At 39.9% G+C, this 27,397-nt stretch overlaps 2 protein-coding genes across 4 annotated transcripts in view; one reads left to right on the forward strand and one right to left on the reverse strand.

Annotated features, from left to right (window-relative positions):
* COG5 (component of oligomeric golgi complex 5) overlaps positions 1–9,223 on the reverse strand; it is a 182,987-nt gene extending 173,764 nt beyond the window's left edge. Inside the window, exons 1-5 of the mRNA XM_050325218.1 lie at positions 9,101–9,223; positions 8,171–8,310; positions 7,146–7,203; positions 4,033–4,087; positions 3,853–3,922 (exon numbers count right to left, since the gene is read on the reverse strand). Of these exons, the coding sequence (XP_050181175.1) occupies positions 3,853–3,922; positions 4,033–4,087; positions 7,146–7,203; positions 8,171–8,310; positions 9,101–9,155 (378 nt within the window). The 5' untranslated portion in view covers positions 9,156–9,223. The remainder of the gene's footprint in view (positions 1–3,852; positions 3,923–4,032; positions 4,088–7,145; positions 7,204–8,170; positions 8,311–9,100) is intronic.
* Positions 9,093–27,397, forward strand: part of DUS4L (dihydrouridine synthase 4 like) — a 37,592-nt gene continuing 19,287 nt past the window's right edge. Inside the window, exons 1-7 of one of the 3 annotated variants that reach the window (XM_050325225.1) lie at positions 9,093–9,315; positions 9,475–9,609; positions 9,854–9,975; positions 13,415–13,532; positions 14,984–15,106; positions 16,278–16,504; positions 17,850–20,166. In XM_050325225.1, coding sequence (XP_050181182.1) covers positions 9,500–9,609; positions 9,854–9,975; positions 13,415–13,532; positions 14,984–15,106; positions 16,278–16,504; positions 17,850–18,097 — 948 coding nt within the window. In that variant the 5' untranslated portion in view covers positions 9,093–9,315; positions 9,475–9,499 and the 3' untranslated portion in view covers positions 18,098–20,166. Of the gene's footprint in view, positions 9,316–9,339; positions 9,610–9,853; positions 9,976–13,414; positions 13,533–14,983; positions 15,107–16,277; positions 16,505–17,849; positions 20,167–23,308; positions 23,326–24,044; positions 24,149–27,397 lie in introns of those variants that run through there. The other 2 variants (XM_050325226.1, XM_050325224.1) reach the window with 2 other exon arrangements.

Genomic DNA, 27,397 nt, shown 5'->3' on the forward strand with positions numbered 1-27,397 from the left:
TTAATTTTATTAAACACCTAGACAGACCAAAAAGGAAAAATCAGAAAAAGCCCCCCTGAGGCAAATCAGTGAAAAGCCCAATCACTCTTGCTGCTTTGGGCTCTCTACCACGGTCTGAAGTGCAAGTTTCCTAAGCATTCTAAGACAACTTAACCACATGATTTCTATTACCATTAGTGAGAACTAAGTGGGGCTTATCCTGCTTTGAGAGATTAATGTATTAATTTTTATTAATTCATTTCTTTAATTGGAAAAATCTGAATCCACATATCACTTTCCTATCTGTGAACTAAATTTCTGCAAGATGAATCAGAAATAGCTTTTTATATAGGGCACTGTGCTTTGCCAAATAAGAGGCCACAGTATTACTACTTTGCTTTCAAATTTAATTACTTTCTAATCCAATTGTGTACCTCTCACTAATGTTTTTCCCTAGGAATTTAAGTTCAGTTATTTTCTGACCATCTTTTACTTTACATGCCAAAAGTTTGTATCTTTTTCATTGAATTGTTGCTCATTATCTCCTGTCCCTAGAAACAATCTTTTAAGAGGACTATCAAACTGAGTATGGGATGGGAAAAGTTACATTTAGACACAGGAGAAAAAAAAAAATTCTGACCCTATGAATTAGAAGGAGGAGAAAAATCCAAAACCACTGAAGATGCACTCAACTTCACAATAATTGCTACTGCAATGTTCCCCTGACAAAGAACCTGTTTCACCCAAGTATTTTCATTTATGTGAGCTGTTCAACTTAATAAAACTCCCAGTCACTGTAAAAGAATGCAATATATAAGGACAGTGTAACAGAAATAAAATATTTTATCTAATAGTGGAGTTGTTCACAGATGCCAGATCCTCTAACCTGACCACCTCCATAACAGAAGTCTGAATTAATTCAGGAAACATTCCCTTCCTGAGGTGATGCAGTATGCTTTTCTAAAGGAGATGCTTTCAACCAAGAAGAAATGAATTCCACTGTTCAAGCAAGAATTAATTTGGAAAAGGCCAGTGGCCCCGGTTACACTGGTTTAAGTAAAATTAAAAATAAAAACCCAGGTTTTTTTAGGTTACATGTTAGCTATCTCCTGAAGTTTAAAACAACACATCAACAATAACTGACATTATTGCTACAGTTCAAGACATTGAAAAGCCTCTTACTTTTAAGCTCAAGTTCATTTAAAGAAATGATTCAAAGAAGATTTAATTATAAAGAGAGGGACACTTGAAAATGTGCCAATGTATAACTCATATGTGCAAGGTAATTGAATGTATATATTTTGGTTTTTATGAAGCCTGAAGAAAGAGGAGACTGTCCATTATCTTTAGACTACATTTACTATTTATTTACAGTAGCATCAGGATGCAAGCTGCCACTGCTAAATATTTTAAAGAGAGAATAATTTTAAAATATAGAATGATGATTCTTTTAAAAATGTTTTAAACATCTGGGTATTGTACGTATTTTTAAACACCAAGATATCTGAAACCAGGAGACCATGTAGAAACACTTGGTTAAACAGAGCTGCACAGAAAATAACCCTCTGAAGGACAAACTCTCTGTCTACACATTTCAACTGTTAACTATTCCCATTTAGCTTGTGATTGACTATGGAAAGAGTCAAAAGAGGACAGTATGATTTAAAGCAGGAAGTAAGCCTGCTGAGTCTGCTGCTCCCTTGGGATGCCATGAAGCTCTAAGTGAAGAGCAAGATATAATATACAGAATCACACAGCAGAGATTTAGAATTCAGGACCAGATTTGAAGTTTTACAATGAACTTGCAGTGAGAATGTTGTACTATATTAAAAACAATTAAGGATGGCAAAATCTAGCTTTATGCAAGCCAAATATTCCTTCAGTTTGTGAGTAGTCCCACAGCAATCAGTGGAGAGGCACTAAAATAACACCATCACGAGTACAAGAGGCCCTGCAACACCACACATTTCAGCAAAACATACCTGCCAACCCTACAGATTTTGACAGAAGTAACCTCTTTTACTAGCTATCTACCTTTTTCTACTTATTCTACCAATTGTACATCAGCTGATATAATTACTAAGTCTGAAAATGTCCCAAACCACAAGTCTTGCATCTGGGAGCAATTTCATGCCCTAAGCCCTGCCACTGCCAGGAATAGAACTGTATGCTGTGCTGTCCCCCTCCCATCCTCAACAAATGAGTCAGACAAGTAAAGGACACCACAGGAGTGCATCTTGGGGAAGCAGGAGAGCTGAGATTTCCTATTGACTCAGCTCTCCCTAAGTCCAGCTTCATTTCCTAACTCAGGTATCCTGACCCTCAACCACTCCCAGCAGTGTAGTGCAACATCAGGTACTCGCTCAGTATCTGCCAACACAAGGAAGGGACAGCAGCTCTCATGCTGAGGATGGACTCTCACTGGCAGAAAAGCTGGAATCATCATTCCTCTTTATACACTGAGGTACCCATCCAAGTGGATTTGGATGCTAGGAAGGATAGACTAGCAGGCTCCTGACTTAGAGCAAGAAAAGTCAACTATTAAAAATTCCCTGGCACAGCCTGAGTAATGCTGACCCTGGATGGATGCTGCTTTCCCAAAATCGTGTAACCCTGCTACAGCCAAGAGAATGCAAAGAGCACCCAAGAAACATTTCCTAAGCCGACGGACTCATTCTTCTCAGACATCCTTCTGCAGTTTGACTTTGTGTAAGGGCAGGACAGAAATTTCCTTCATCTTTAGCTCCGAATTCCCACAACCTTTCCCACATATTCAACATACATGAGAGAACAACAAAAAATCTGCACCTAACCTACCACATGGAAATCATGGAACTTCTATTACCCAGTGACAAAAACAGTAACAGCTGGAACTGAAAGCAGCAGGATAAGTGGCCAGCCAAACTGGCTGAACAGTGTTAAGAGCTTCCTGCTGAACTTCACTGCTACTGAAATTGCTGTAGAAAAGAGCAGTTCAGCCAAGAGAGCAGTGCAGCTGCTCCACCAGCCCCCAGACTAGAAACTGCATGAGTCTGCAGCTTAATCTACTCTAAAACAGCAGTCACTTACAGATGGCAATCTACTTGACTGTACATCCACAGCTCGAAATTCAGCTACCAAAAGATAAGTTTCTAGTTCTGCAAAGCTAAGGTAAACTTGCAATGACAAACAGTTCAAACAATAACTCATTAAAATACTTGTGGGGTTGGAGCTGTGTTGCTTTTCAAACCATAAACATAATAGAATGCAGACACATGACTGCTGAAGATCTATGGAATAGTTTCAACTATTATAAAATTATCAATGGAATTGTTTGACACTTATCTCACCATCACTGTGATAAGCTCTCTCCCACTGCTATCCTCTAACAGTGATCTACATTACCCTGGAAACTCCACTTATATTTAAAAGACAAGGAAAAACTATGCATGTGGGCTTGCAAAACTCCACAACCACAAATGACTCCTTACGTTGCATCCTTGCTATTTTGCAAGAATTAATTCCCAAACTCTTTACTAAACTGCAGCCCAGCATGCATTAACTTAGGGGCAGAAAGCATCTTCTACACAACGGCACCGTAACATTAAATACCAAAATCACACAAGCAGTAATGAGAATTTATTTAATCTGTATTCAGATAACCCTTCCCTCCACCTCTCACTTGGTTAGTGCAAAGGTCAGTTACCTACTTTGCAATACAAAGCACTTCCCAGTAGCTCATGAAGAGACACACAAATACTGATGTTCACTGAGAAATACTGACAACAAACTACAGGCTACTGGAGTAGAAAAACACCACCCACGTCTGACAATTGTGAAATAACACAGGTTCAAAAAGGTTTTCTTTTTAAATATATTTTTTATGCAACTTACTTGAAGCTTTGCTAGCTGAGCTGTGCGAGACACTATTTTGTTGTAGGGGTCAACAATTTTGACTCTGATTCTAAAAATAAGAAGAGAAATTTATTTATAACAGCATTAATAAACAGCATTATAGAACATAAAAATTTATACTTTCTAATCACAGAAGGAACGGCATCATCAACATCATACCTATCAACAGTACTTTGCAGAGCACCAATTCTAGTTTGCATCATTTGGAGGACACCTGCAAAATAAAGAAGATTTTTTACATGGAACACTCATCAATTGGAGTTTTTCTTCAAATCATAGTAACTACTGCAGACTACATAGCATTAAAAAAAAATCAAAACAACAACTTTTAAAAACCTTTACAAACCTTTACCTTAAAAATCCTTTACAACAAAGCACTCATACAGACTACTGCAGCATATTAGGGAATAAACTGAGCAGGTAATAGGTCACTTATTGAATATTGTGGAAAATTTATTGGTAGGGAACATAAAAAGAAATACATGGAAGAAATATTATTCCGAAACCCATCATTTGTGAAGTTTCAAATAATATTCAGGGGATGGGGGATGTTACTTTGAATGATGATCAGGACTGTGGTTCAAAGACATATAACCTGGTACAAACACCTGAAAATTATATACAAAAATGGTAAGACCTATTTAACACTATTTATTTGACATAGTGACTATATGGTTCAGACAAACTAATGGACAAAGAGGACAAAGAAAATTAAAAATTCTCCTTTAAGGTTTTCTTCCTGTGCATAAGCATCTTTAGCAAAAAGTAAGGTATCAATGTCATTGTAAGGTCATCTAATTTAGATTACAAACAGAGCAAACTACCCTAATCATGTTTGTTCCAGATTAGTTTGGCAGAGCAGCACAAGGAAAGCCAAGAAGCATGTTTGTTTTTTCTTGTTAAATTGCAAACAAAGTAGTCAAGGATAGCAGTCATTTTTGCAATACAGAATCAGCCTGCTGAAAATTTAATTAAGTAACACAAACCCAGGCCTATGAAATTATTTTTGTTCCAGCTATTGTTAGCATACTCAAACTTACTACATTTTTGTAAAGCTCTGTTTACAAGCATGTCATCAGTAAATTAGGTAAAACTGCAGCATTATACAGTACGATGGAAGACAAACTACTGCTAACAGTCACATTCCGGTTGTCCTGTACTGTGACTATATCTCACTTATTTTGAATAAATACGTAAATTTCCATCTTCTCCGTTATTTCAGAATTATTAACTTGGCTTAGCGACAGACTTATGGGTTCTCTGGCATTCATACACGGAATGGCCAGCATGCAATTCTCACACATCAGAGGATGAAGATACGAGATCCAGTGAAAAGCTGGCAAAATAGGCTGCATTTTCTACTCCACATTGCAATAATGGAGGACGGGCCAGTGGCACGACATTGCTGCACCTATGGCTGTGATACTGCTGTCAAGCATACAGCAGGCCTCTTCCCAGAGGGCAGAATAAGGACGGGTGAAAAGGCAATCTACTTTCTCCATCTGCTGTGGAAGACAGAGGATGATACCATTTAGCCTATCTTAAGATAACAAGCAGCTCAAGATACCTGTTGAACTGCCACTAGACAGAGAAGAATGTGCATTTCAGATCAGAGTACCATTAAAAAAGTGGGCAGGCCTGAAAAAGAAAGGAGTCTACAAGCTGGCTGTATCAATTTGAAACATTTAATGAGATTCACTTTCATACATCCAAGTGACTATGCATGCTGTAAATTAGCTCCATGATCTTCAATTGCTAACTTTCTTGATAAACATACCAAGAGCTATGCATTTCTAACTTCATAATTAAAAAAATCTGTTGACATCCCCATTTTCTTTTTCTTATTAAGCTTGACTCAGTGTTTCCTTTAAGAGTATAACCCCAAGTAAATGGAAAAAATTCAACAAATTTTAAGTGAATTGGATTTTATTTTTATTTTGGATTATTATTGTAAAACATGCATTATTTACCACACCTACCTTATAGAAATGTTTTCTAACTGAGTACTTGTTTTGAAGTACATCATTCTTTCCTCAGAGCAACTTTAGGAAAGAATGCCTTCAGAAACAACCATAATTTCAGAAAATACAATTTTGCTGAGCACAAATCGCTGAAGATCGTGACTGGAAGGTATTTATCAATCATAAGATTTACTACAGTTTCCTATCTACTTTTTATTTGGAGAATGAACACGTATTTCAGTCTTCTATGCTTGATTCTCCAACTGTTTGAAAAGTTACTCAGGAGCTACCATTTCTAAAATAAATAGCCACTTCTTTAATTTTACAGCTATAAGCAAATCTAAAAAATCCAATGCATAGGCTGGAAGGTGTGAAGACCTTCCCCAGATCTTCGCTCGCGAAGACTGGCCATTATAAGCAAATGCTGACAAATACTGTATCCTAAAAGTTCCAAAGACTAAGGATATACTATAACTGTCAGTAACCAGAAACTCTGGTTATGCCAAAACCCAAAAGCAGAAAAAGGAACAAAGATAACTTACTTAGCAAGATTTAAATGGAAGGGGAAAAGGGGATATGCTTGGAGGTGATAGGATACGCAATTTAGCATTTTATAGAGGTACGTATCTGTCTGCACAAAAAACCCCCAAGACAGAACAAAACTGTATGAAGTTCTCAGCAAGAGACAAAGAGCAGAATGGCAGGTTTAATGAGCTCCTGGTACAAAACCAATATATTGCAACCATTTTCTGTGCAGATTCAATGGCTCCTAAGTAAGGTCTTTGAAAGTCAGCAGTTTATGTTAAAATCAAGGTCTCAAAACACTGGAATAAAACAAAGGCATGTATCTAACTCAGTAGTCCCTTACTAGGAAAAAATATCTCAACACAGTTTAGATTATGTGTTAAAGCCTCTTTGGTTAAGATATGCAAACTATGCATCACATGCATTTGCAACATAAAGTGGTGCTTAAGACAACAGATATCTGTCAATGTTGCAACAAAATTAGGCTTATTCAGGAAAATATTTTAAAAGGTAAAAAAAGGCTTGATTGCTGAAGTTCCTCAGAACTGACTACTGAAATACATTTTCCCATGAAGCAGTTACTACAGATAAGTATCAGCCAAATCTTCTCCCTGGAGCTCCATCTACTGACATCAAAAAAAAAGCTGCCACATGTTTCTCCTCAGAAGTCAGATCTGTAGCCTCAACATGAGGGGTCAAAGTTGGCAGTGAATGATTTTCCCTGCATAGATTTTAAAAATGCTTCCTCCACCGTAAGAATAGTAAGGATAATATAACAGTATTTACCTTCCAGGGATTCAATTCCAGTTGCTTGGGCCAACAGATCTTCATGTCTTGCAACAACCTTAAAAAAAATGGAATATAGAAATGAACAGAGAAAAATGGGATCGTGCACCTAAAATGAGGATTAAAATGTCGTCATCATTCCTACATTAGGTATTTAAGTATCGCCATCCCTACATTAGGTAGACACAGAAAAAAGCAGGTACATCTTAAAGATGAAGGGGTTTTCAAAGCACAAGGGTTTTAAGTCACAAAAGCAGCAAGCTTAGAACAGGAATAGAATCAGTAACTGCAGCGTACCTGAAACTTAATTAAAGCCAGCAGAGCAATCACATTTCAACATACCTTCATATACAATTGTAAATGTGAGCTTATTAATCACACAACAATAGTGTATATTCACTATTTTTTTCTATTTATAATATTTATAAACTAGTTCCCAAAGAACTGGCCAATATGGGCAGGGTTAGGCAGAAAGTAGGTTATGATACTACACACAAACCCACTGCAAGGTCCACTGTGGATTCATAGTTTCCACATAAAAAATGTCTTCTACTATCCAAACTCAAAAGCCTTTCTAAAGGTGTAGAGGTCTGTTAACATAGGTTTTATATTTGCCTAGGTATAGGTACGTCTTAGGGCTTAAGTTACTATCCAGCACAGGATGAAAGGGTGCAAGTTCTCCCTATCTTCTCATAATGTCATCCCAAAACATCTATTAGTTGACATGATCATATGGAAAGACTCAAGGAACCATCTTATAAGGAAGAGTAGCACACAGAGAGGCTGCAGAGATATGTATCTCAGTATACAGACTACAGAAACTGAAACTGCATGTGGCTTCTTGGTAGGAAGTGTGGGCTTAACTGAGTTCTCAGAATCACTAATGGTTTAGCTGCAAGCTGTACTTATAGTTAATACTTGCAGAGTACACTGGGCAATTTCAGAACTTACAAGATCATAAGATTACTAAGTTTTTGATTACTTTAAATCAATCACCCCAAAAAACAGGTATGCTTTAAACTTACTTGTAAATGCAGCTCTTTATCCAACTGACTAATACCTTGGGCAAGTTTTGCCAGTTGCTCAGCTATCACAGCCTGATGGATAGACTGGGAAGTGTAAGCTTTCACATCAAAGTCTTCTCTGAAGAAGTCAGCATAACACTCTGAAAAAAGATTTAGACTTTGTATTCATACATCAGAACAGTTAAACAATGTTTACGGATCTAGAGTGTACAGTTACCTGACCTTCAATTCCTGTAGTGTATGCTGTCTTCACCACATAATACAAATGTGAGAAGGCACCACAACCAAGAGAAACGGGTTTGGAGTCGATAAACGAGGTTGGGGTTTGGGTTTGTTGGGGTTTTTTTGTAAATAGTGGTACAGACTCCTATTCCTTTATTGCCGACAACCTTGAGTGGAATACACTAAAAAGGGTCAGTATCTTCTTTTTCAAACTTCACAGCACTAATGAGGGTGAGGCTGTTGAGCTTGTACCCGTAAACAAACACACGCCAGTCACCTCCCAGTTACTGACACGTGGCACGCCACAACTTCATGAAATCATACCGGACTCACAACGGTGTGAGTTTACAAAACCATTAAGAAATGATACTGCAACGATGACTGTGAATCAAGCAAGACCAGGGTTCCCAGACAGCGACTGCTAATTCCACCGAGCACCCTCGCCTCTCCTTCCAGTGCACTCCTTCCCTCTGGGAGGCAGAGCCGCTCCACCCGGACCCTCGGCCAGCGGTCCCTGCCCGACACCCAAACTTTCCGTGACTCCAGACCGCGGGGCTGCCCTGCCCGCCCCTCCCCGAGCTCCGCCCGCCCGGCCCGACACCGCCCTCGCCGAGGACCCTCCGTGTCCCCTGGGCCGCCGCGGGCGGGCCCCGGGCGGTGCGGCCGTCGGGGGCTGTGCCCGGCTGTGCCCCCACTCCCGCGCCTCACCGTCCGCCCGCAGCTCGGCGAGGGCCGGGGCCGGGGCCGCCCCCGCCTCCTCCATGCTGGCGGTGCCGGAGCGCGCGTCACTCCCGGCACGCGGCGCGCGGCGATGATGGCGAAGGCGCGCGACGGCACGTGTCGATCCCGGCGGGAGCGGCGCCGGAGCCGGGACACGGCCGGGCCTCGGCCCTGAGGGAGCTCCTTCTCCTGGCGCGGCGCAAGTGAGCGACGTCCTGCGGGGCGCTGCACCCCAACGCCTTTTTTTGTTTTTTTTGTGGTTTTTTTTTTTTACCGCCACAGTTCAAACGGGGATGCTTTGCAGCACGGCCTGTGAGAAGCAACTGAATGACTTCCGTGTCAAACGCTGTTTGTTTTTCCAGATGCCGAAAGGACTGTTAATTATACATGATTGGTAACGTCACAGAAGCTAAAGAATGCCGACGAAACGATCCCATGGATTTGTTTCGTTCTGGCCAAGTTGTGAAAATATGTGCCCCCATGGTCCGCTATTCAAAGTAAGTAGCTGTCATGTCAGTTGTTTTCAGTGTATTTTCTCTGAGAAAGTTTATCTTGACTGTAAAAACAAGTGTGATTATCTTTTTCTCCTTTAGTTATTTAAGACAGAGGTATACCTGGGACATGTTTTATTCTACGATTATAACTAAACACCCCCACGGTACTGCATGTCAACAGCACTTTAAAACACCTCATCAGAAAGATGCCTTTACAGTTTACCTCCTAATTTTCATGTTTCTGCAGGTTGGCTTTCAGAACCCTGGTTAGGAGATACAGTTGCGATTTGTGTTACACACCAATGATAGTGGCAGCAGATTTTGTGAGATCTGCAAAAGCAAGAGACAGTGAATTCACAACAAACAAAGGTATTTTTTTAATAAAACATTGCCTTCTCAGAATGTTTTATGTGATGATAAGCCAGATCAACCAAGTGTATGAAGTTTGTCACAACTTGACATCTGTTAACAGTTTTGGTATACTGTTTCTTATTGATTGTAAAAATTCTAGGTGAGAGTAAGGACAATCCAGTGATAGTAGGTCAAATGAAGTAGTGGAAAACCTTGACTCCATCTGAAATCAAGGCCTCCAAAATGATGCAGATCTGTGATGGGTTGACTGCACATAGCTTGCCAGTGGCCATGCACTCACACAGTTGCACACTCATTCCTCCTGCATCCTCCCAGAAGCACAGGAGGAGATTAGGAAGAGCAAACGCAAGAAAAAATCATGAGTCAAGATAAAGGCAGCTTCATATGCGAAGGAAAGAAAGAGGGAAAAAACAAGTGATGCAAAGGCAGTCACTTCCTACTGGCAGACCGATGCCTGACCAGTTTCAAAGCAACAGTCACCCTGGAACACAGATTCCACATCCCAACCCACTTTCTTCTTCCTGAACCACTCCAGTTTTCTTGCTGAGCTTGATGTTATGCTCAGCATAACATCACTGGAATATTCCTTGTACCAGTTTGGGTCAGCTGTCATAGCTGTATCCACTACAGACTTCTTGCCCATCCCAATCTATTTGCTGTGGGCAGGAGAAGGCAGAGTGAGAAAAAGAGAAAGCTTTGGCACTGTGCAAGTACTTTGCAGCAATCGCCAAAACAGTTTGTGAATTATCAACACTGGTTTTGTCACAAAATCCAAGCTACAGCACCACACAGGCTGCTAGAAACAAACTTTAAATAAATTTGAATAAAATTGAAAACTGAACTCCATCCCAGCCAGACCAAGTACAGGATGGCAGCAAGGTTCTTTTCCCATTAATTGTTTCAGGTTTGTTTCAGTTACAAACATTTAACTAATTGCTGGGGAAAATTTTCTGGTCTGTAGTAAAATCAAGAGTGTTGCTAAAGGTGAAAAAATTAATAGACCAGGCATTGATACAGTGGAATCAAGGATTTATAAAAGAAGCAGAGTTTCATATTAGCTGGAGTGGAAAGTGGAAGGGGCTGATGTTGGACAACTTGAGATGTTGAGAGCAAGAAGGCACAAAGATACTGGGAAGTTGAAGCATGGCTGGGGTCAATGTGGAGAAGCAAAGCTTCAGGCATGGTAATGAAACATAACCAGAACACATAGGAAAATAAGGAGTATAAGGAGTTGTACGGTGTCGTGGCTGTAAAGCAACAATGGTATGAAATACGTGGGAAGAGGTGGCAAGAACGATACGGATCTGCTGGCATGAAGTGACTGTTCTGCTGCAGTCACATTAGAAGTAGAACAGTGTATAAGCTGCAAGGAAGAATGAAGAGCACTGCTAATGTGCTAATAGGCTAGTAAGATCAGCATGTAGGATCTATGAAGCGTGATGATTTAACCTATTCAGACCACAGAATTTGTAGTTTCATAAGTATATGCAATAGGAGAAGTACATTTCACTGTTTGAAATGCACTAACTACTATGGTGCATTATTCAAATAGAACAGAGCAGTTACAGAGAAAAGTCACATGAGGAAATGCAGGTAGACGCTCTTATTAGTAGAATTCAACTTCAAAAAAGCATGAATAATTCATTGTAAAAATAAATGAGTAAGAACATAACTGACAGTATATATGGCTCAAAGGTCCACCGTCACTAGTTTGTCCCCTTTGAATTTAGTTACACTTCTGATCTATTCGAAGTCTGGTGGCATCAAAGTTCCACAGGTCAGAAATGTATATTCTGAGGGCTGCAGGGACAGGGAAAGGGAAAGGAAGGTCTCCTTTACAGCTGCATGCTGTACCTTTGTTGCCTGATAACAAGGGTACAGAATTAAATGGTTTAGTGTTGTAAACAACATCTTTTCCCTACTCACTTCTTTCATGCTGGCCTTAATTTTATAGGCTTCTAAAACACTTTGCCTCATGCTTTGCCCAGATTATAGTATTTACATGATTAGCATTTATACGTTTTCTGTGGTTTTATGTTTAACTTGCTGGCTGTTTGGGGATTTTGTCTTCTAATTAGCAGAGTTTGCAATTTCTGTTTTCCATTTTCTTCTGCATTAATGTTTCTTTGTTATGTATTTCTCAGAGATACATGTTCTTTGTGGCTACTGCTAAAAAATTTTGTATGGCTAGATTCAGTATTTTTATCACTTAATGCTCAACAAAAAAAATCTAGGAGTGTGGGATTGTTCTAAAATATTAGCTATAACAATGTAAATCTCTTCAACTAGAGCACTGTATTAAATGGACAGTGTTCTGAAAATGTGCATGGGATTTTTTTTGCTTGCTGGATTTTTAGGTAACTTCTAGAAGTGTCTCAGCTTGATTGAGAGGGTTCTGCTGGCCTTTATGACTTAAGCTCCACTACTTCAAGAACTATTTACTTTCCCCTAAAACAAAAAAAATCTTCAGAAGCACTTCTTCAGTGCTAGAAGTGCACTTGCTTTGTGCATTTATTGGATCATCTCTTTCCATCAGTGCTCAGATATCCTTCTTCTTCTTAACTGCAGCAATTGTTTATATGGAAAGTGAGTGCTAAGACTGCTTGAGATATTTTTAGATGCCTTTAATGTAATGCAGTAGCTGCAAAAGAGGAGAGCATGTTCCAAATGACCATCTGGCTCTCTGCAGGGGCTTAGTAAATCACAAGTAGTTCAGCAGACCCAAGCTGAGGAGCACTGACACTTTGGTTTCTCACTTAAAACAAAGCTGCTGAAGCTGCCTCTGTGCAAATGCACTCATTCCAACTCTGCATATCACACTGTGGATAAAAACCAGCCATGCTGGCACAGAAGAGGAGAAAGATGGGATGAGATGAGGAAGGGCAAAGCGTGTGGGTGGTTTAGCTCCTTTCTGAAGGGTTGGTTCTGTAAGCAAGTTTCCCACCTGGCAAGACAGACAGCCGTGTCAGCACAGCAAACGGGCAGCATGCAGACAAGGGCCAGGCTAGGAGGGGAAACATGAAGGCTGCTGAAATGTAGAGAATACTTAGTTTCATAGGTGATCTTTGTGGAAGATAAGCACCTGAGCGGTTTCAGTCAGAAAAAGTGTATGTTGAGCCAGCAACAGTATAGGGCATATATATTTGTCTGAATTTCCACCTCTCTTAATAGATATACTCATTTAGTATCCCCCAGTAAGCTGCCTTTTATTTATTTGTGATCTGGGGCTTGCAGAACCACAAAACAGTCAAGTCTGGAAGGACCTCTGTGGGTCATGTTGTCCAGTCCCCGAGCTCACACAGGGTCACCTAGAGCTGGTTGCCCAAGACCATGGTCAGACAGCTGTTCAATATACAAAAAAACATTCGAAATTTAGAATTTGTTCTTTTATTTTCTGGGAATTTTTAAATCTCTAAATATCTTTTCATTGGAGTAGGTGACCATCCATTGATTGTTCAGTTCGCTGCTAAAGAAGCACAGGTTTTGTGTGATGCTGCGCGTATCGTCTGTCCTTTCGCAGATGGAATAGACCTAAACTGTGGTTGTCCTCAGAGGTAAAGTTTTGAAAAAGATGGGTAAATACAGTGAAATAATTTGAGACTAAAGAATGCTGGTTCTCATTTTCGTAGTAATTTCTGTCTTAACCTAAAAATAGACTTCAAGAGAGAAACAGCTTTTTAACCTGTCAGAGATGTCTGTGTGGCAAGACACTGTTCTGAGTGTTCTGAGATGCCTGTCACCATGGTGAGACTGGGAAAAGCATATACATTTACTAACTTGCCTTTCTTCATTTCTGAGATACTGAGTGTTGGCTCAGAAGTGAAGTGTCCGTCCCTTCTCAACAGCTGGTAAATATGCATTACCAAAAAGAGCTTGCTGCAAATAATTTGGAGAGTGTTTTGAGAAATGATGTGGCAATTCCCAAAACAAGGAGGCAATTCCCCAATGTCTCAAACTTCTGCAAGTGAACGATAGTCTCTAAAATAAAATTATAGAGGTTGTGTTATTCAGAAAGTGCCGAGAACAAGTTCTTCCATCTTGTATTAGATTTATAGGTATAGTGAATTAGTGATCTACTTCTCATTTGATTTGATAAAGATCTTGTCTTAACAGTGAAACAGAGTAGTAATGAACAAATGAAGATCCTTGCTAACTGGTTCAATTAAGAATCACGTGTTACATGTTTGTTAGGCAGTCTTTCTAAATGAAGACCTGAAAAATAAATAGGAAATTAAAAGATAATATTATGGTGCAAATATTTAATTTCTCTATTCTAATTGGGTTGTCTTGACTTAAAATTACAGCATCTGAGAAAAATCTTTTCTGGAGAGATCTGAGACTTCGGAATTAAGTGTATTTTTTTTCCTAAGCTAACTATTGTTAACTATGCCAAACTATAAGTTCCTTTTGGGCCAAAAATATATGTGTACATACGAGTCCTTTGTTTCTTCTGAATATTGGTTTGAATATAACAAAAGTTTGTGCACTTCATCTGCCTTTATAAGAAAAATTGTTTAAGAAAAAACCTGCTGCTCTTAACTGAAAGCAAAGGTTTTTTCCTGCCAATCAAAATAATGTTTTGCAGTTGAGAGAGAACAGAAATAATATCCTCACTTGCACATTAAAAATCTTCCTTTTCAATCCAAAGTCATTTAGAAGAAATTCATGACCCAATGGAAGGGGAAACATCAAACTATTTATTTTATGTATGATCTAAACCATTGTTGATTAAATTTTAATTTATCTTCTTTGTGAGTCCATTTTGTGGACAGAAAAGTGAACTACAAGAGATCAGTAACTTTTCCAAAGTTCTAATAGCACAATGCAGACTGAACCAGAATCTACATAATGATATGAAACTGCAAACAAATAATTGCCACTACTATCTCTGTTTATTCAACCACATGGGTTGCTGAAGGTCATAAGGAAAGAAACTGATGTATTTGACTGAAATTGATCTGCATTTTTTCAAATGTAGAATACAAATGTTCTTTTTCTTTTAAAGATGGGCCATGGCAGAAGGTTATGGTGCTTGCTTAATAAACAAACCAGAACTCGTTAAAGATATGGTGAGACATGTACGAAATCAGATCAACAACCCTAAATTTTCAGTATCTATTAAAATAAGGTAGGTCTAACTTAAATAGTACATGGAAGAATCCTTTTTATTTTTTAAAGAAACAATTTAGTGTAATAATATAATAATAATAAGTTATAATATTCTTTTAATGTAGTATTACACTTTATAGTAATGTGTGAATATCTGGGGCAAGTAGTCCCAAACTTAGATAGCAGAACTAGCACAGCCTTTGACTCCTTACCCAGATAAAATACTGTAGGCTGGAGTTTTCTTGCAATCCAAACAACATAAAAGTACAAGTTAAAAGATGAAGAGTTCCATAAAAGAAAAGCAATGCATAGTCTGTATCATCACAAGAATTTACTTTGTGAGCTATTCTCCACAGTTCATCAGTTTCTAAACTTCTGTAGGCTTGTTTTGCGTTGCTTTGTGTGCAGTCCAGAGAAGAGAAGGCTCTAGGGAGACTTTGAAGCACCTTCCACTACCTAAAGGGGGTACAAGAGAGCTGGAAAGGAACTTTGTGCAAGAACAAGTAGCGATAAGACAAGGGGAAACGGCATCAAACTGGAAGAGGGCAGGTCTAAATTAGATATTAGGAAGAAATTCTTTACTGTGAGGAAAGTGAGGTACTGCAACAGGTTGCCCAGAGAAGCTGTGGATGCCTCATCCCTCAGAGTGTTCATGGCAAGGTTGGACAGGGCTCTGAGCAACATGGTCTAGTAGAAGGTGTCCCTGCCCGTAGCAGGGACGTTGGAACCAGATGGTCTTTAAGGTCACTTCAAACCCAAACCATTCTCTGACTCTCTGACCATTTCATGATTCACTATTTCACCACATATCCTGTGTGGCTTTTCCATATTTGTCAGTTAAGTTTCAACTCCGTTTCCTGTTCTTCGTGAAAGTGGAACTATTACAAGTGGGATTTTTTTTTTTTTTGCAGAATGTGCAAAATTGTGCTATTTTAGAGTTTTTGGGCACTCTTGCTCAATCTCTATAAAATTTACCATGTATATTACAGAGATGTGATATTATTGGGAAATGCTAAATTAAATAGCAGTTTCATATGTTAAACTCATGTATTTAAAAAACCCCAAATACTGTCTTTCAACATAATATTGTCTTTATACTCTTATTTATGCAAATCTGTGGTAACTTCTTATGGAGGAAGTTTCCTATGGTCCAGCTAACTTACTACTTATTGCTTTCCTTGGAATTTTAGGATCCACGAGGACTTAAAAAGAACAGTTGACCTGTGTCAAAAAGCTGAAGCAGCTGGAGTTTCATGGATTACAGTACATGGGAGAAGTATAGAAGAAAGGCATCAGCCTGTACATTATGATGCAATTAAAACAATTAAACAAAGCATGTCTATACCTATTGTGGCTAATGGAGACATTAAGACTTTAAAAGATGCTGAAAATGTTCATCAGTTGACAGAAGCAGATGGTAAGATTGAACATACTCTATTTTCTAAGTAAACTTACAAATCAGATTTCAAAGTATTTGGCTATAAGTAGGACACCATTTGAGTGATTTTCACTCTTTGAGGGGACAAAGGAAAGAGCATGTTTTAGATGCCTTATAAACTCATAAACAGAATCACTTGTAATCATCTGAGCACTAGAGCACTGTTGTTCAAAGCCACAAATAATGATTTCCGAGGCAAATTACAAAAGCTCTTTGCTTAATTATGCTGTCTCATCACTCAGTAGTGGAGTTCAGGGGAACCTTCAGACACTCATTCCATCTCTTTATGGAATTGATCATCTTTTAAAGAACTGTAAACTTCTACTTGGAAATCTCTACTTCCTGAACATGGGAGCAGATTTCTTGCAGTAATGATCCAATGGAAAAAGAAATACTCTTAAGCCAGATACTTAACAGTTGAGATGGTTAGCTTCAAGGACACAGTGAGGCATTGCACTCTCATATCTGTGTTAAAATTTGTGTCCTGCAGTTATTTAAGTCACAGTAGATTCCTGCAACTGTCTGTGGTTTCAAGACAATATGGAAATTTGGTATATGTTTTGAAGAGGTGATCTCCATCCACATACTTTGCCTATTTCAACTAGAGAGCAACAGGACAGGGAACAATAGAGGAAGGAAAAGTTTGTCTGGAAGGTTTCTGCTGACACTGTTGCGGTTTATTAGCAACAACAAAAATTAGTTGAACCAAACCGCAGTTCTGCTTTCCCCCAAAAATAAAGCAGGAAGGAAATGCATCACGCAGAAGAACAGTGCAGGAAAACAGAGTCCCTTAATCACAGAGAAATTATGATAGAAATTATCTGACAATATGGGATTAAAGTTCTCTTGTTCAGAAAGATTTACTGCAGATCAAGAGTATTGAAATTTACTGAACTGAGCCATTGAGCTCTTACTGGAAGAAGGATTCTTAGTCAGTGAATAGACTTGAGTTGCACAAAAAAACCCTAAGTTTAGCATGTTGATGTCTATAGTAATTTTATGTTATAAGGGGAGGCTTGTATATGTGGAGCAAATAAAAACAAAATACTATTTAAGTGCGGGCTCAAAAGTAGGGCAGAAAGGGCTCTGTGCCCTGTGTTTTGTTTCAAAATTTCTGGAATGCAGACTGTGTTGGTAGGCGTTGCAGATGCTCTGAGATCTGCCTTTTTAAGTGGATTTCTCTCATACAGCTGTAGTACTAATCCCTGTTGTTCTCCAATTATTTGTCTGTAAGCTTTGGGTTGTTGTCCTAAGGGATGCTATACAAAAATCTACATAAAATTTAAAGTACAATGTAACTTACTGTTTGATTTCCAATTTGAAGGTGTAATGGTGGCTAGAGGACTCTTGGCAAATCCAGCTATGTTTGCAGGATATGAAGAGACACCTTTTAAGTGCATCCAGGACTGGGTTGACATTGCTCTTGAGCACGGAACTCCTTTTACATGTTTCCACCACCACTTAATGTACATGATGGAACGGATAACTTCAAAACAAGAAAAAAAAGTTTTTAATGTTTTATCAAGTACCTCAGCAGTACTAGATTACCTGAATGACCATTATGGTGTGTGATAAATGGAAGTATTTTAATTCTATGTAAACTTGTATTTTGCAATCGTTGATACATTGTTAAAGTTTTAATTCTTCTTAGTCGCATTTATCAATTGTGTAAGTATTTTCAACACAGCATAAAATCATTAGGATGGTAATTTATTTTTTTAGTATTTTTATGTGTACATTTTCCCCTCTAGAAAATATTCCAAATTCCACAAATGTGGAATTCGGTTTACAGTGCACATGTGGGAGAGGGGAGATTATTTTAATAATGGCCAGTCTTCGCGAGCGAAGATCCGGGGAAGGTCTTTCCACCTTCCAGCCTGCGCATTGGATTTTTTAGGTGAGACACAGTGTGCGCGGAACTGAGCCCACCCTTTAATCCTAAGGTTCATCTGCCGGGGCCAAGCAAGCTTGGACGGTGGCAGTGAGGTCCTTAGGACGTAGGTGGGTTGCCTTTAAGGGCTGACGAGCCCCACCTGCCCGGGAGTGGCCCTGACCGGGAATCGAACCCGGGTCTCCACGGTGACAGCGCGGCGCCTTTCCATTAGACCACCAGGGGCTCCGGAGATTATTTTAAGGCTCCAGTAATTTACATTTTCACCAGACAATTGCTTACAGCAATATTATTGCAAAACTAGGGCCTTTCTTAGATGAAACCTCCTAAAATCAGGACTACTGACAAATAATGCCAGTAATTTCAGACCAAAAGAATACAAAGGGAGCAATTACAGAAGTTTTTGCTTTAACTGACATAAGTTGAATTTAAATTTGAGTAGATTTTCAAACTTTAGGACTGTGAAGCTTTGAAGCCCAGCATACTATCCTCTTTTAAATTAGGTGTTCCTTTTGCAGACTAAAAAAAACTTTCTAAACTTACTTACAACTTAGAAAAATTCCATATTTCATATAGCAGACGAAATATGGAACAGATAAACACTGGTGAAAGGAAGGAAGGAAAAAGTACAATGAAGAGACAGTTTAAACTAAGTACAAACTTAGCTTGAATCTAAAATACAAGACTTGAGAGTTCAATTTAAATTCAGTTTTGTTTATCTACTGTATAATAATTGTATACCAGATCCCTACCATCTACCACACCAGAAGTTTTTAGGTCAAAGAAAAGCTGACAGATTCTCTCAGTAGGGCTCTTGCAGTCCTTTCTGCCCACTGGCATGTTGCTTATCAAAGCATGACAGCCACTTGGCTTTGAATCACTGTATAGGGGTGAAATAGTGGAAATTAGAACAGGATGATAAACATTACACACCAGCTGCATTTGTTCTGCAAGGGAAATTCCACAAAACTGTGCAGTAGAATTACTTGTAATCAAATAATTTGTTTTCTTTATATGTTTACACAGAAATTCATACCAAAAATTTCCTAGTTTTTTGACTGTGATTGTTCTATGAATATACTTGTGAATAGTTCCAAATTTTCTAAATAAATTACTTGGTTTTGTATACAGTTGTAATTATTTTTTGTAATTATGCAACAATCTTGAGGAGGGAAGGTTGCTTTTGATGCTACTCACAAATATTTTAATAGTTTAAATATCTTAAATTCTCACAATTTTTTTAATGCAATGTCATAAAATACCTGGTCATTTTTCATTATGAATATGAATAAAAGTCTATGAATAAAAGTTTGAAAGGCATGACCTGAGTCATCAAGTCTGGTTCACTATTTAAGACAGCAAAGTTACGTAACTTTTCTGATACAATCACCTTCCTGATGTGTTAATAAATGGAAAACTGCAGATATGCTTTGCTATCCTAAAGCTAATTGAGACAATCTCTGCAACTTTCTTAGTTGTGATAGTGTCTCCATTCCTTCAGACAACTATTTTTTCACTCTTCTGGATTCTGATGTTTTCTTGACATTAGATAATCACAAATTTGTATAGCATTTCAGGTAAACTCACAGCAATATCTTCTGCAGATAATACCTCTCCTAATGCCTCACTTTTCCTCAACTAATATTCATCATGTAAATTATGAGCTTCCAGTTTTACAGAAAAAGTTCTTACTTCCCAACTGCATGACTTTGTATTTTGTGGTGTTGAATTTCCAGTCTAAATGCAATTATTGTGCAGCTCAGTTCTCCTTAGTTCTGAAAATGTCTCCAGCCTTCTGCCCCAAAATTAAAACTATACAGCTGAATTGTAGAAGAAGAGTATTTGTGAAAGTATTAACTAAGCCCTTTGTTAGCATTTTCTTAAGATTTTTTATGATGTTGAGTACCAACTGTTACATGCTGCAACCTGTCCCATGAGCCACAAGGAGCAGAGGAAAAAAAAATAACACAAATCAGCACAATTTTTTTTCCCTCTAGTAGTGGGAAAATTGAATTTTAGAGGACTTGAAATACCTTGACCTATTTAGGAACTGAATACTTGATGATTTTGAAGACAGCAGTTGTTGTGCCTGTGTGAGATCAATCACAGAGATTTCTGCCTGAAGTGCAAGACCTAGGTTGCTGTTAATATTGGTTATAATTAAGGAGTGCTTGATTTGGCCTTTTATAAGGCCATAAAAGTCAGCGGATGTTTATCATCCCTTTTTGAGCATGAAATGAATTGTTTGCTTTCCCCTGTGAATTTTGTATCTGAACACACTTCCCTGTGTTGCCATAGAATAAACTGCAAAATTGAAGTCTTAAGCCATGCTCTGAACAAAAATACTGTTCAAACATACAGAAATTGCTAAAGATGGGAGTTAGTTATTTAATTCCCAGACTTGTTTTAGAATATGGTCATATTTCTCATTATAAACCATATGAACATGGTAAAAGTCTAATTTCCAATTTAAAGCCACTAGATGTATTCCTTCCTGGTATGTGTTACTTATAACATCACCAGGTGCTCAGTCTTCCTGTTTTCTAATATTCAAATTTTTAAAAGTTGTTCTGCAAGTAACCTAAGATACAAAGCATTGTTTCTTAATTTAGGACCTTTGCCTCCTGTAACTGATCTCACTCTTTATGTTAAGCCACCCTGAAGAACAAGGCCATGTGCTCATAACAGCTGTACTTTCTTGCAACTTTTACCCTGCTGCAATAACCCCAGCTCCCTCACACAGCCTCTACAATCCCATTTTCTCTATTCCCTATTGTTACATTTCTTAGGTCACTTCTCCGTCTTGGGTTGATGGTTGGGCAAAAGCAGCGTGTGATGATGAGAACACCTAACATAGAAGCCAAAGTAGAATAGAACAAGTTTAAACTTTGCCGTCGTTTTAGTCTGATTTCAGTCCTCTAAGTAGCTGCTAATACGCAGGCATTTCCTATTTCTGCTTCTGAATACTATGTCACCTTACTGGCGGGAGAGGAAGGTATTCCTTGTGTAGGAGCACCTAGACAGACCACACCGGCCACGTGGATAATAAAAGAAGAAGAAAATACTAAAGCAAAAATATCGTGGTCCTGAGCTAGCTAAGATTAGTGCTTGTGAAAAGAATCATAAGGTCAAGCTGGAAAGCCGCTTGAGGCTTTACTGTCCTTTGTGACTGAAAGCAATCGCGTGGGCGTGTGTGGTATGTGTGGCGATAAGACACATCTGGCCTGGCTTGATAGCTCAGCCCCCTGCTCTGTATATATATGGGGGAATAAAATTACGAGTTAGTTCTGGCTGGACAAAGAGTCTGCATCCTCGTAACTGTAATGTTTTCAGGTTTGTGAGGTTTTTTCCCTAAAGCAGACAGCCATTATATATATTGGATGGTATCATATTCATCACAGTGGTGCACTATAAGATAGGCAGCCTTAGATTAACAACCCAGACTTCTACAGCTTCAGTTAATATTCCTTCCAGGAGTGGCAGAGTGCATTCAACAGGAGAAGGGAAGTCTCATGGATGCTTGCAGGGGGCTTCTCTCTGTTCCTCTGATCTCACTCCAGTTTGGTGGGGAACACACATCAGCTGCCGTGGAAGGGCACAGCAGTCACTGCAGTGTAAGTTCTTCTGGGATCTTATGAAGCCCTTGAAGTGAAAAAGCAGACTCTGAGTCTCTGGCAGTGGGGATGAGCAAATGTAGTCCTGTGAGTGTGAGGCTGGGCTACTGGGAGGGGCAACTTGCAGTGCTCATAAGAGCTGAGTAAGCCGCTCAGAAATCGAAACTGCTCTGGAATTAAAGGAGGGAAAGTCCGTGTTAATGCTTTAACAGCTTCAGTAAAGTATAGTGGCTGTAGGCAAATAGCCAAAACCAGGACAAGAGGTTATGTCTTCTCTATTCTGCTGATCAAATATGTTTATGAAAACATGTTAGAAATATTACTTAAGATCCCAGGCTGTTCCCACTGCATAGATTGGATTGAAATGGCTGGTTATATCACTCTCCAATATTTGTTACGCCTAAACAATTATTTGGGATGTAACCTTTCATCCAGACATTGCTTAGCAGCTGCTAGGAAAATGTTAACACACTGGCTCCATCCCCAGGCTGCAGACTTGGGAAATTTTCAGTAAACAATTTCAGATTGTGAGCAGCTGCAAACAGCTCTGCTCAAAACTGCTTATGCAAGAACTTCCTACCCCATGTCAGTTCCACTGGATTAGAGTAACAAATAACTATTATTCACTGCATTTAATGTCTCATTCTGATGGAAATTAATTGGAAGAGAATTCCCAGAACAGGTAGTTGTGTCAAGAGTGCTGGTAGCTGGTGATGCCCAGGTAGACAGGGTAACCTTTTTCTCTGGCAGCACCTCAGCATCTGTTAGGATCAACAGGAAAAAGTAATCAGGGGATCAAAAGGTGATCAGGTGGTGGCCTTATGCAGGGGCAAAGCTGAGTTGGATGGGTGGTAAAAGAGATGGTCAAGAAGTGGGAAAATGAGTACCAAGGCATGGAAATAATATCTTGGGAGCCTTGGTATGCTGATAAAAAACATTGCACAGGAGAGTATGACAGAACAGGGTTTTCTGAAGGAATATTACTCATGAGGTCCAAACAGGCCTATCTGATGGTGTTTGAGACGTGGTTTGTTGTTATTGGTGGTGTCTTTATGAATACTGGGCCTATTTTCCTCGAGAAAAAGATTTGCTGTGTCTTAATACACTAGTGTTAGGCATGGAGGGGGGATGGACAGACACACAGCATTTTAACTAAACGTCAGAAACTAAGGAGAAAACTGGAAGAGCAGAGTTGAAGTCTCAGATGGAATGGAAGAGTGGGACGATCACAGCAGGATTCCGCAGCAAAATGCTTACAACCATTCCCTAGATGGTGAGGGGAAAAAAAAAAAAAGGTAAAACAAAAACCAACCAACCAACCAAAAATATTCGCATCAGCCTTTCTTCAACGAGTAGATCCACGCATTTCCCAGCAGAGGTGCGACCCCTCGGTACCTCCGCGCTGCCGCCAGACCCAGCTCAGCCGCCCCGCCGGCGGTGCCGGGCCGGGGCCGAGCGCGGCGGTGGAGCAGCGACAGCCCCGCTCGGATGGGGCGGCACCGGAGGGCACCGACCCTCCCTCCCCGGGGCCCGCCCGCACCTTTGCCCCTTTGCCCGGCCGGGCCTGCGGCAGCTCCACACCGCCCCCGCCGTGTCACTCAGCGCCGTCCCTGCCCACAGCCCGCGGGCAGGGCGGGGGCAGCTCCGCGCCCGCACACACCGCCCGCTCCCCGCCCGCCCCCGCAGCGCCGGCGGGAGAGACCGACCCGCGCCTCCTCAGCCACGGCCGGCGAGGCCCCGCTCCTGCTCCTGCGCCGCCATCAGCTCCGCCGGGCGCCGGCGCCGAGGAGGTTCGAAGGCCGGGCGGGCGGGGAGACGGGGCGGCCCCGGGGCTCCCCGGCCGAGCGGGGGCCGGTGTGAGGGACTCCCGGGCCTGCGGCCGCCTGGCGGGGGGCTCTGCCGGCGGCCCTGCCCAGCCCGCCGGGCCGGTGCGGCGGCCGGGACGTCCCTGCCCCGGGGGTGGTTTGGGAGGGGAAGTCGGAGCCGCCCGCCTGAACCGCCCCTTCCCCCGCAGGCCGCCGGGACCATGACTTTCCAGTGGACGGCGGTGGCCGTCTTCCTGTACGGCGAGATCGCAGTCATTCTCGTGCTTTGCCTGCCGTTCATTTCCCCGCTGAGGTAGGAAGTGTCTTCGGTGTGCTGGGCAGCCCAGCTGGTGCTTCTCACCACTTTGGGTTTATTTTACGCTTCCCTTTTTATAAACGCGGAGCTTTGCTGCGTCTTAAATTAATTGTGAACAAAGCTAAAGGTGTGCTGTTTGGGACTTGAGCATCTCAAGTCCCAAATGCTCGTCTCTTGAGCATCGCAAGCCTCTTGAAGGAGCTTTAAGTTACCTACGCAGTGCTGATTCATCCGAACAGCGGTCGGAGTGCCCAGATGAGCCCCTCTGCTGTGTTTCAGCAGGTGGGACGGCTTCTCCCAGGGCTCTCGAGTAGCCAGCATGAAGGAAGGCATCTAGCAGTAAAAAAATGAGAGGAGGATGCAGCTTTTTCGGCAGTTGTTTGCCAAATTCGTGACAAACATCTTTATGTTTGGTTGTACACTAGGCATTGTGGGTGCTGGACGCATAAGAGATGTCAGAAACTTAAAGCTGCGTAAAGCATGTGTAAGGGCTGCAAGAAATCTGTGAGACTAGTTTAGAAAAACTGGAGTTTGGTGCAAAAAGTTCAGGACTACTGAAATAAAGGCCTGTATAGGCTTATATGTAGATTAGCAAAATTATAGTAGTTCTGGAACAACACAAACTTTAAGAAAATAGTAAATTCTTGTAAAATAAATGCACATAGTAAGAGAAAAAACAAAATATACTCATTACTGTTACTCTCTGCAAAGGCCTGCATTACAGCATTATCTTAAGATAGATCTTCAAATTTGGTAATGTTAATTTCTTTACAGGAAATAAAGCTAGCTTCTCTACAAGAGGCAAGAGAAGCAGACTTATGATTTCTTTACAACATCAGGATTTAAAAAAAAAAAAAAGCTAGAAACCACAAAAAACTCACAACCCTGCCAAAAATAAGAAGGATGAAACCTTAAAGGTTTTTCAAAAGAAATAAAAATACTGCTGTCTCACTGTTCTGTAAAAATTTGTTGCATGTTTACTTTCTGCATTTTTAGATGTATTTAGAATGAAGAATGCAGCTTTTACTGTAATATCTTAAGGAATAAAACCTACTGTCTGGAGAATCTGAATGTAACTACTTAAACCTGCAGAAGAGTCTTGAAAAGGATTGCCTTCTCCACAGTTGATAACCAGTGATTAGTCATGTTTCCTCAAATCCAGAAACTGGAACTATAAAAATCTAATTTAACTTTCCATTTTTACAAGTTGGCTTGTGGGGAGTTCAGCATTTCAACACAGATTATTGAGTTCTCATACTTTCTCTTGTTTTCTAATCAAAAGTGCAACTGTATGTAAGAGGGGAGAGGGATTATGGCAGTCATAATCATCAGATTATTAATGGTTTGTGTGAGGAAACTTGCTGCAAGAATTTCTGCAGGCTGATGACACAAGCAGAGTACTTTGGGAAAACTGAAATATGTTTCACTTGTGGCGCAAACAGGGCTTGAATCCAATGTGGCTGAAAGGCTTTAAATGAAATTAAAAGGATAAATTCTTGTGATCTCTTTGGAGCATTGAGCTATTCTTCTGAACAGTGATTTCTGAAAGAGTGAAATAGCTTTATCCCTTATGTGACATGTTTCAATTGTCTTCTTAATAAAACTGGCAGGAATCTTGTGGGGTTAAAGCTTAGACTGAGCTGCTATGACAGTACCAGAGGGCCACAGCTCTGCCGTACTAATGTTGGTGGCCTGAGAGCTGGTTCTGTCAGAACAGGGAAACTGCTGTTCTTTGAAGTTTGATTTATTCACTTCTCAGTCTTCACACAGATTGGTCTCTTTCTGCCTACACTTTTTTTTTTTTTTTGGGTAATTTTTTCAAATTTGCTGGCAAACTTATAAATTCCCAAGGAGTAAGTAAATTGACAGTGTAAAAATGCAAGTACACAGGCAGACAGATCTGTACTAAGTGTAGTACATCCATAGTGGAGGCTAGTATTATAGTTTGGAAGGATTATATTTATGTGCCTTTTGTCACCAAAAGGAAATGAAACATTAGGAAATGTGAATGTCAGTACTTGCTGAGGAAAAATAAGTGGGGAAAATAGTACACAAGAAGACTTTGCAGTAATGAGATCTAATTTTTAGCCTGATTATAACTTGGCAGTGTAGTTGATCTAAGGTCAGTATGGAGCTTGGAGGGTTGCATGTTTGAACAGTTTGCAAGTTGGCTTTGTTTGAGTTGTAGCTTGAAGTAAGCTTTTGGTTTGATACAGACTGCAGCTGTCTGCTATCAAGAACTCAGATTATAGTTAAAGATTTAAATGAGCTTTTTGCATGCACAATGTTAAAACATTTTAATCCTTTCTGATGGACATTCAGAAAGAACCCTAGGAGATGATGCTACAGTCTAATTTAAGTTAAATTTATGCTAGGTTGGAAACTACTTTGTTAGAGGCCAAATTTTAACAGTCTTTGTGAAATGTAAATAGTCTTAACAAAAGTTGGAAATTTTACCTCATGTAGTCAGACAGTGAGTAGTATGTCTGTGTTACATCCCTGAAGGTGTGACTAGGTATTATTTCATTTGTGTAGTAGCACTGATTCTAACCTGCAGCAAAGGATAAGTAGGTGCTCTGTTATCATTGGTTGCAATTCATTTAAGCACATCAGATGTTCTTCTGTTTGCGCTGGAAATGTGAATTCTTTCAGAGCCCTCCATGCAGTAATATCAAATAGAGGATTGTTTTAAAAAATAATAATAATTGTCTTCACCACCACTGGGCCTCTGAAGTTGCTTCTGTAGCCAGCAAATTTATGCTAGGGAAAGGGATTTTAACCCTTGACAGACTATAAGCATAAGACTTGTCTTTTTGTTGTCATTACAACTTAGAATGTTATAACAGTCCTTGTACCTCAAAATTATGCAGATTCATCAGTGTAAAAGATAAGCCTTCTGAAGAAGGATGGTAGAGATGATTCTAATTTATGGAAGCTTTTAATTTTATTTGGCAACAAGGGGTATAAGTGGATAGAAATAAAAATTATAGAATGGATTTTACAGTCTTTATCTCAGCCCTAAGTTTATTGTAGTCAGGACTGAACACAAAGTAATTCTAACCAAAGTAAAAGGTGAAATAAAACACACCTGCTGTCATGCAAGAAGTTTGCAAGTTGAACTGACTATCTTTGCCTGTATTGACAACAAATAAAAAAGAGATGAGCAAGTTGGATTGTTGGAAAAGTTAAGTGTACACCTAAATTATATTGCAATTAAAGCAGCTGTTTAGAGACCTTATACAAGTC

The sequence above is a fragment of the Myiozetetes cayanensis genome, unplaced genomic scaffold (genome assembly GCF_022539395.1).
Source record: "Myiozetetes cayanensis isolate MyiCay16 unplaced genomic scaffold, myiCay2020 scf3, whole genome shotgun sequence".
Lineage (NCBI taxonomy): Eukaryota > Metazoa > Chordata > Aves > Passeriformes > Tyrannidae > Myiozetetes > Myiozetetes cayanensis.